At 34.4% G+C, this 10,590-nt stretch overlaps 1 protein-coding gene across 1 annotated transcript; it reads left to right on the forward strand.

The window, feature by feature from the left end:
- The first annotated feature begins 3,835 nt into the window (after positions 1–3,835).
- Positions 3,836–9,846, forward strand: LOC109066686 (fucolectin-like). The gene is made up of 4 exons (XM_042759263.1): positions 3,836–3,863; positions 4,410–4,692; positions 4,786–4,922; positions 9,740–9,846. The coding sequence occupies exons 1-4, from the start codon at positions 3,836–3,838 to the stop codon at positions 9,844–9,846; spliced, it is 555 nt and encodes a 184-aa protein (XP_042615197.1).
- Positions 9,847–10,590: the final 744 nt, after the last annotated feature.

A 10,590-nucleotide genomic window follows, 5' to 3' on the forward strand; every position in this document is an offset into this window, starting at 1 on the left:
CCCCCCGTCCACTCTTTTTCCCCATGCACCACTGAACTCTGAACCTCAGTCTCTACCCCCCACCCCCAGCTCCCATTAACACACTGGGACATGCACCAGACACTTTGTACAGCATTGGTCTGCTCACTACCTCATTCAGCAGTTAACTGACCTCATTCAACCACCTCTTCTGTCAGTTTAAATAAAGAACTACTCTCTGAGATTTTTGACACTTAAATCAGACTGAATAAGCTCTTTTGCACTACAATCACTATATCTGCACTGTTTACTTTACTGGTTTGCATTCTATCAATGTGCCTTGTGCTGCTTTAGTACAAATATACAAATATACAAATAGGTCATGTAAAAAAGAAAGATTATTTTATTATCTGTATTTAATGTTCTATGGTTAGTGTTATCTGTATGCACCAAGGGTCTGAGAGTAACACAATTTCAATTCTCTGTATGTATGTACTGTACATATGGAAGAATTGACAATAAAGCAGACTTGACTTGACTTGACTTGATATCTCCTCCTCTCAGGTTCACAAAGCGTGGTGAAATAATACTTTGACATTATTAAAAATAATGAATGTTTCCTGTCGCCGATTACGTTTCCCTTCAGTGGGCTCAGTTATCGGAGTAATATGACACATTGTGCTCTACTTTTATGTAGACACTAGTTTTTTTTGGTCACCATTTTTTTTAACACTAGTTTTTTTTGGTCAACAGCTTATAAAAACATAGTTCTGTTTTTTTTAGCTTGTTTACTGTACACATTGTCACATAACATCTTTCAAACAACCTTCCTGCTATACAAAGTCAAAGGAGAGGGTTGGATTGTTTTTCCCCTCGGTGTGGCCTAAATGTGTCTCTATGCCAGAGCATGGGCGTGGTTTTCAGATTATGACGTGTGTCGCTGTGTCTCTATAAGTTATTACTTCTATGAGTCTGTTTTGGACTTTCTGCGTGAGAGCGCCCTCCAGCTTCCAGTATGAATGAAACAGACACTGTATGAGAGTGTTCAGTGCTCCTGATATTCACAACTCCTCATTTGGAATACAAATAAATGTCAGGTCATGCATAGACTATCGATAGCCTACTGTCTCTTTGAATTTAAATCTAGATTTAAATCTAGAAACCTCTACATGAACACACCTGCCTGGATAAAGTGCCGGGGACAATTTACATTTCATTCAAATTAAATATTAATTAAATATAATGCAGCTAACGTTCTACGCACAGCAATATAAACAAAGGTGCCTTTTCTCTTTCGTTCTTGCAGTTTGATTGAGAAAAGTTTAAAGCGCGTCAAGGTCTCTTGTCTTTATGTTATCTGACTAAAAACCATTACTTTGAAATTTATTATTACAGTATTTATTTAAAAAATGTAGATTGCCTTAAAAATAATTGTCACAACACTGGTAAAACAGGCTTATACTGATTTTCTCATCCTCCGAATTATACTTATCAATCCTGTTTTCATGATCATTATCATTCAAAAAATGAATAAATTCAGAACAGGATTAGAATACAATTCTATTTTAAATAAGACATAGTTTTTTTCCCTACCATAATAACAGTAGTGTTTACAACAGCAAAACCACCATGCACTGTAAACTCAATAATAACAATAATAATAATAATAATAATTATGTTTCTAATTCCAGAGTGATTAAGAGGTCCAAATAAAAATGTATTTAACTTTAAAACTTAAAATGGTCTTTTCTGTTTTTTGTTTCTTTTTCAAAACTGTATCATGGCATTTGCTGCTATCAATACAGAGGCATCTGTTTCAGATTTACACGTATCAGCAAGAAGCACAGCTCTATTAAAAGCAGTGCTCCATGCGCCCCTTTTATACATCGAGCACCTGCCCCTCCAAATGTCTCTGCACGGCCCTGCTCCAAATGATATATGAACCGCTGCTTTATGATGCCTTTAGTTTATACGAATTAACAAAACAATGAAAACCAATCAAATTTGAATAAAATTGCACTTAAGATTTATGTAATGTATTGAATATAAAATTTGAATTAGTTTAATAAACTTAATATGAGGCGTATTTGTCATACATACAGTAAATGAAACAGATCAGATTTCTTTAATAGTACTAAATAAAATATTTAGTTTCAGTCTCATACATTTTAACAGAGCTGTTTTTGACAAGGTAAAAACTAAAAGAACAAACTAAAAATGAAAAGTTTATTAGTTTGTTTGTTTAATCTGTATACATAAATTTTCAATTTAAGCCTAAACATATTTTGAATGTTGGGTGATTGACTTCAGAAAAGAAGATGTCAGCTATGTGAAGGAAAATAATGTTTAAGAAAAACATTCCAGTTGATCCACGTCACAAAAAAAGTGTCTTTCTGAACACTAACAGCTTACAGTGGTGCTGTCTGTGTTTGAGGCAAAACAAAAAGATCTGTATGAAGTGACGGCTCTTTGTTTGACGTTTGAGCAGATGATGGACTCCTGTGGATCTCCAGATTTACATCCTGCTTGATATCATTCAAATACACACAAAACAACATGGAAATGATCAGTGATCAGACTGATGGAGCGGAAATCAGGAGAGATGAACTAAAAGTATGTGGGTTCATCTGAAGCTGCTATAATTAACATACAGTACATGTAGAGATTTAAAGCATTTGTCCAGATTTTATCACTGGACAAAGAACAAAAGCAACTTTGTACAGCTGTACTTTTACACTATGTTCCTGGTGATTTGCGTAGTTATAAGAATTTCCACTGGCCCGCCCATATTGTAATGCATTTCTATTGAGTTTTACCTATTCTATACGAGATCAGTGAAAATCTTGAGTTTACCTCAGAAATCCCTCTTTTTTCAGTGAATCTTCAGTGATTGAACAATTTTCCACCAGAGACCAAAACACAATCTCCTGGACGCAACCTGACAAAGCAATAAAAAAGGGGTTTAAAATGGACAAAACATGAAAGGAGAATAATTGGTTAGTGTAAACAAATGTTGATCACATTGTCATTTGTCCATATGCTGTTGTTGATAATCTAGTGTCTGATAAACAAACATTCAAGACAGAATAAATCTGTAAACATCACAGAATTTAAGAAATGTTGTAATCAGCTGAAAATTTATTTTCATTAATGATTTATCAGGACATTTTAATCATCACACTAAATGACTTACAAGTTAAAGCTACAACAAATAAGCTTTTTACGGAATTATAAAAAAAAAAAAAAAAAAAATGTTCCTAAAAGAATTGTAAAACCTGAAATATTTGACCTTATGGAAATACTTTTTCAAAAATAATTTCCCTGCACACTGCATAATTTAATGTCCATGTCAAGCTGCCAATGATAAATAAAATAAAAATTTTCCTTATTTTTTTTTTAAACATGCATCCTTATTTTGAATGTCTCCTTTATTGCACATGATTTTCTTATCTATGTATACCATTGCTTTCATTCAGATGTCCCACATATTGATTTTATGATACTTCACAACAATAATTTTTTTCTCATTCAGAATAAACTACTTGAATGATAAAAGATGCTCAAGAAGAAAAATGCCTCACATTGGACAACACAATATGGTTATGTTGTTTCCACTTATTTTAGATGATTCCTTTTAAGAGCTGATCTTATTTTGAACTAACACTAATAATGAAATCCTTAAGGTCCTCATCTTCATTTGCATTTTGCCAGATTTGTTTAGTAAATCAGACTTGACCTGAGAGATGTGCTGAGAAAAGCAATTCTGGAGGTACCATGATGTGTGAAATATATTCAGCAAGCTGAATTTTGTCAGTCAGAATTTCCTAAGGGCGGCGACTCAAGCTTCTAAGAGAAACACAAATAAAAGGAGGGATGGATGCCCTTGTCATATCTGACCATCACAGGTATCTGGTTAATGGTCTTTAAAAAACAAGATGGAGGGACTCTCTTATCTGTTCTTACTTTTGGGTGAGTATAAATGACACGCATCAGTCAGATAATGTACAATTATAGATGCTGTTTAGCTATTCTTTATGAACATTTTTGAAAGATCAAATGCAACATAAAGTTGATCCACATCCCAGAAAGCAATGGAAATATTTTGTTTTTGTAACAGGTGTCTTTTCCATTCAGGGAAGTTCAGTAAACTTGAAAGGTAAAAAGTAGTAACTAATGTCCCATTAGTTAACATGCATTAACTAACATTAACCAATACACAACTTATAGTATTTATTAATCTTTGTTAATGTTGGTTAATAAAATACAACTGCTCATAGTTAGTTCATGTAAGCGCAGATCCATTAAAAATATTAAGTTCAGATTTTAATGTAGTAGTAAATGGAATTGAGTGTTTTGGATTGGGATTTAATATTTTAAACCAAATGTAATGAAACTAAACACAACACATTCTAGACCCTACCCCCCTTCAATTTAATTTTTTTTTTTTTTAGAGAATTTGGCATTAAAAGGAACGGCTGTACAGTCGACCACATTTTCCGGCTGTGTAGCTACAAAGGCCATCGACGGCATCAGATACGCTCCAGGTACGGCTCATACATACTGCTCCCACACAGGATACGAGCTCAACCCGTGGTGGAGGCTGGACCTGCTGGATTATTACTACATTTACAAAGTGACCATCACCAACAGAGGCGACTGCTGTCTGGATGAAACGACTGGAGTAGAGATCCGCATCGGAAACTCTCTGGTAAACAACGGCAACAACAATCCCAGGTGAAGTTATGAAAACAGTGATGAACGTGTCAGGAGAACCGGATTTGAGCAGATCAGCTGATTGTGTCGTGGTTTCTCTCTTTCTCTCTGCAGATGTGGTGTCACTTCACTTGTTCCAGTAGGCAGTACTGTCAGTTTCTCTTGCGGTGGAATGGAAGGTCGTTATGTGAACATGTACATTCCTAACTGGTCATATCTCACGCTGTGTGAAGTGGAGGTTTATGGAACAGGTAATTTCTAAACACCTCATTCTAGATTGTTAAAGTGCAGTCACATTAGTGAAATTTCACGTGGAAAAAAATAGGTCCATTGTCATGTGATGTGTGTACTGCTAGGCACCTCTCTCCAGGCTGCGGTGCTGCTTGGCTGGCTAGCTGTTCAATGGTTTCTTCTTTTTTGTGTGATTTAGAGGTAAAATACATGTCTTGGTAACACTTTATAATAAAGTTCAGTTGTAAGTCATTTATAAGTGATTAGTTAATGATGAACTAATCATTTACAAAACATAACTATGTGTTCATACATGATTAATAAGTAATATGTTAATATTTGTAACTATATTTTGTAGATTAAGTTATAAATCATTTACAAGTGATTAGATGATGATAAACTAATCATTTATAAAACATGACTATATGTTCAAAAATGATTATTAAGTAATATGCCAATGAATTACAAATCTGTTGTAAGTTATCTTTAAAAAATAGCATATCATGAAATAATCAAACATATCCTTAGTAGATGGTTAATAAGCTGCTTGTTAATATATTATTAATCACTTACAAATCATTAAAATGTCAACATTGTACTATTATCTCATGGCATTAAAATACTCCATGTGTGTCTGAGAAGACATCTGTCACCAGTCAGCCCTTACATTGCAGTACACACTACAGAGTATTCAGAACCTGTTGTGTAAACGCATGAATAAATAATTTACAAAGCTTTCTGCATCCCCTATTCTAAAGTGTAAACTATGCATCACTTGAACTAAATGTTTTACTCATCATTCATAGATCTTTCACCCCAGTGTGTACACACATACAACCTATAACCGGCAGGTTTGTAAAACATTTACAACTGATGAGTAGTTTACACATTAGATTGCATAAATTATATATTGATCATTTACAAATGATTTAATCATCATTTGTTTATGATTAACAAATGTTTATGGACACAATAGTACAATGTTGACATTTCAATGATTTATAAGTGATTAATAATATATTAACTAGTAACTTAACTAATAGCCATACTGAAAAAAAAAAAATTCACTGAATTTACTAAAAAAAAATTTAAATGGCTGCAATTTAAATAATTAAATAAATACATTTAGTTGACTAACTTTCAACATTTTTTTTAATGTAGCTAAAATAAATTGTTGGCAACCACTTACCTTAAAAAATAGTTTATTTATTTATTTATTTTTCAGTGTATTTACCATTTATTAAAGATCTGTTTATTTCATAATGCATTTTTTTTTTTTTTTTTTTTTTAAGATAACTTTTGAAAGATTTGTAAATCGTTAGCATATTACTTAATGATCATTTGTGAACATATGCTACCCTGGACCAAAAAAACAATCTTAAGTGTCAATTTTTCAAAATAGAGATGTATACATCATCTGAAAGCTGAAAAAAAAAATATTTCCATTGATGTATGGTTTATTAGGATCGGACAATATTTGGCCGAGATACAACTATTTGAATATCTGGAATCTGAGGATGCAAAAAAAAAAAAAAAATACTGAGAAAATTGCCTTTAAATGCATATTACTAATCAAAAATTAAGTTTTGATATATTTACTGTAGGATATATTTACTGTAGGAAATTTACAAAATATCTTTACTTAATATCCTAATGATTTTTGGCATAAAAGAAAAATCGATAATTGTGTCGATGTTTTTTTTTTTTTTTTTTTTTTTTTTTTTTTTTTTGGCTATTGTTAAAAATATACCCCAGTAACTTAAGACTGGTTTTGTGGTCAAGGGTCACAAATAGTCATGATTATTAAATCATCATCTAATCACCATCAAATCACTTATAAATTAATCAAAAATAAACAAAAAAATTTAAGACAAAAATATTTAAATCACACATAAAAACAAATTAAAAACACAAATAAATGATTAGTTCATCATTAACTAATCACTTATAAATGACTTACAACTGAACGTTATTATAAAGTGTTACCCATGTCTTTTATAATTTGAGTCACTTTTCAAAGGTTGCTAAAAGTTGCCAAATACATTTTAAAAATAGCTAAATTTGTTGCTAGGTGCCTCGAGGGGACAGAAGGGGAAGATGGGAGTTTTAGCGGTGGGTGTGGTTGGTTTGAGGTCTTTCGTGTGGGGCTGAGAATTGACTACTGATGGTTCTGGTTTTGTCTATGAAGAATGTGGCGAAATCATCGGCTGTTATATAAGTGGTAGGAGGTGGTGGAGGGGGACAGAGGAGAGAATTTAATGTTTTGAAGAGATTACGTGTGTCTGGAGGACTGTTGATCTTGTTGTGGAAATATGAAGATTAGCAGTACGGACTTCAGCAGAGAAAGATGAAAGCAAAGACTGATACATACTCAGGTCTGATGGATCTTTTGATTTGCACCATTTTCTCTCTGCTGCCCTGAGTTTGGTCCGATGCTCACGAAGAACATCAGATAGCCAGGGGTTAGAAGAGGCAGCCCGTGCTGGTCTGGAGGAGAGAGGACAACTATCATCTAGACAAGAGGTTAAAGTAGAGAATAACGTGTCAGTTGCTGCATTCACATCCAGAGATGAGAAATGGGTAGGTGAGGGAAGAGAGGAGGATACAACAGAGGAAAGATGGAAGGTTGAAAGGAAGCATAGGTTTCGTCTAAAAGTAACCTGTATAGGGGTAGGTGGCGCACAGGTAGCAAAATGTAGTTTAAATGTAATGAAGAAATGATCAGAGATATGTAGAGGTTCTACCAGAATGTTGTCTGCAATACAATTGCATGTGTAAATTTAGTCAAGTTGGTTGCCTGATTTGTGCGTGCTTGTAGTGATAAGCTGTTTGAGATCAAATGAAGCAAGGAGTGAATGGAAGTCTGTATGTAATTTGGGCAGGAGGGTGGTAAATTACCACAACCTGGAGTTTTATAGGAGCTGTTACAGTGATCACATGAGATTCAAACGAGTTATAATTGCATAGGGGAGAGTGGGTTGAGTATTTCCACTTGTTAGAAATGAACAGACTAGTACCCCCACCCCGACCAACCTGACGTGGGATGTGAGAGAAAGAGACATTGTTTGCTAGAGCAGCTGGGGTTGCTGAGTCTTCTGGACGAATCCAGGTCTCTGTCAAGCCCAAGAAAAGGGGAAATCGTGGCCTAGTGGTTAGAGAGTTTGACTCCTAACCCTAAGGTTGTGGGTTCGAGTCTCGGGCCGGCAATACCACGACTGAGGTACCCTTGAGCAAGGCACCGAACCCCCAACTACTCCCCGGGCGCCGCAGCATAAATGGCTGCCCACTGCTCCGGGTGTGTGTTCACGGTGTGTGTTCACTGCTGTGTGTGTGCACTTTGGATGGGTTAAAAGCAGAGCACGAATTCCAAGTATGGGTAACCATACTTGGCTGTATGTCTGTATGTCACGTCATCTTTTTTTCATTTTTTTTCACTTTATTTATTCCTTCCCTTTCTAGCTTGTACTTATTTGAACAATGCCTGAAACTTGGTATTATGAGCACTTCCTGTTTCTGTTTGCCTCTTTAAGAAGAATCACTTTATGTATTCCTCAGTTGTAAGTTGCTTTAGATATAGCGTCTGCAAAATGACTAAATGTAAATGTACCTCGCTACTCAGACATTAACTAAGTGGAACGAAGACTGTGCTGCTGCAAATAATTATTATCGTACACTTGATGATAAAGTATGCACTACGACTTAGTACTTCTACTGTAACACTGGTAGGTCTGTCCTGAACTATTTTGTACATTCATTCATACATCCAAACCTCGCAATTTCAACATTTTGTTATTTATGTATTTAAAAATTCTATACACTAGACAAAATAATTATGAATGTCAGCAAGCAACTCACATATCACACAACAGACACACTGCATTCAGTTCAAGGAGACAGCAGTCCAGAACAGTTAATCTAATCACCAAACAGACAGAAGTTCACTTCAAGAATTAATAAAGTGTTGTTGTTGATGTTGTGTTGCTGAGTTTGAATGGTGTTTGAAAAACAGAGCAAACGTGAAGAGAAAGCATGATCTGTATTATTATAGCTCTCTATATAAAGCATACGGACGGTATTAGACCCACAGAAAGATGAACGCTGTGCTGAAGTATGCACAATACACAATCTTCCAGCCTAGGATAAAGTCATTATGTACATAAACAATAATTTGGGAGAAATATAATGTGCTTTTATGGAAAACTATAAAATCGTGGCAGGATTTAAACAGCAGTGGCACGGACAGTCGTCGAGTGGCACCACCAGTGTGCATACACTCAACACAAAGATGTGGCACAGAACTGCGCTTCTCATCCGGTCTCCGACCCCCTTTACTCTCACACCCAGATGTGTTCTCAGGTACTGAAATTTGGCATCGATTGATTTCTTGTGAATCAGTACTCAATAGTACCAATGTAACTTGGTCGGTGCTCTTAAAAATACAGAGTTCGGTACTCGACCCTAGTTGTAGGGCCTTATAAAATCTTTATACCCAAAATTTCTTTCAAAATTCCCAATTTTTTTTTTTTTTTATAACAAATTTAAACGGTTTCCATTTAAAATGTTCAGAATTCTATTTTATTTAAATTTAATTTAATTAAACATCTTATTAACTGAAAAAAAAGGAAAATATAAAAAAAGGATTAAACTTACACAATAAAAAAAAAAAGGCAAAAATCACATACCTTAAATTAAAATCTCAGGAGCAGATGTAAGTAACGGTTTTTGATTTTTGGTCAAAGGGGTTTGTTTGACAAAAAGTTTATGAATCCCTGATTTATATGTTCATAAAGTAAGATATATAAAACTGAGTAATATATATGATATGTTTCTCCCACAGCCAAGAAGCAGGTGATCCGAGTGCAGGTGAAAGCTGCTGAGAATGTGGATGAAGCTGAACTGAAGGCGCTCGTCTTAAACAAGGTGGATTTTTTAATACTCAACTGACTGAAAATTGATTGTTAAACATACAGCAAACAGAAAACATCAGGTCAGTTTAGACATCAGTCTAAAAAATAAGATTTAAGAAAATGATCAGATTTCTCCACCAGTGTGAACAAAACCCACCTCAGTCAGTCTTTATGTAAAGACAAAACACAATTGCTTTGTGTCTGGAGTTTTGACTAATTCTGATCTTTCTGTAAGATTTGTAAAGTAAGAGATGTTCATTTTGAGCTGAAATGCCTCAAACTTGTCTGCGTGGGATTTATCCACTGAGTAACTTAAGGCTGTTTTTGTGTTTAGTTAAATCAGACGCTGAGCAATCAGGACGTCATGCTGACATGGAGGATGCAACCCAACGGGAAAGTCTTCCAGAAGAACAGGACTGTACCGAAACAATCTCCTGTTTGTTCTTCTTTGAAGTTCAATTTTATTTAATGCAATTCATTCTTAGTTACAGATATCTGAATTATTACATTAGATTATTACATTAGACTAACAATTTTTAGTAATTTTTTAAAAAAGAGTTACATATATTCATTTTGCATTTATTCATTTAATTGATACATATGTACACCTAAATATGGGCGAAAAAATGGTAGAATGTTTTGGCACTGTAGTTTAACTGCTACATTTGCCTTCTTTAAAGGGATACACCACCCCAAAATGACAAAATTTTCATTTTGGGGTGGAGTATCCCTTTAAGAATAGATAAAGGCCTTTTGGGAGGATTAAAAAAATGCATCAAAT

Source organism: Cyprinus carpio, chromosome A7 (genome assembly GCF_018340385.1).
Source record: "Cyprinus carpio isolate SPL01 chromosome A7, ASM1834038v1, whole genome shotgun sequence".
Lineage (NCBI taxonomy): Eukaryota > Metazoa > Chordata > Actinopteri > Cypriniformes > Cyprinidae > Cyprinus > Cyprinus carpio.

Coding starts and splice junctions, on each gene's coding strand:
- LOC109066686 (XM_042759263.1), top strand. CDS start 3,836: ATGCCCTTGTCATATCTGACCATCACAG. Junction 4,693..4,785: donor AACGGCAACAACAATCCCAG/GTGAAGTTATGA, acceptor TTCTCTCTGCAG/ATGTGGTGTCACTTCACTTG. Junction 4,923..9,739: donor AGTGGAGGTTTATGGAACAG/GTAATTTCTAAA, acceptor TTTCTCCCACAG/CCAAGAAGCAGGTGATCCGA.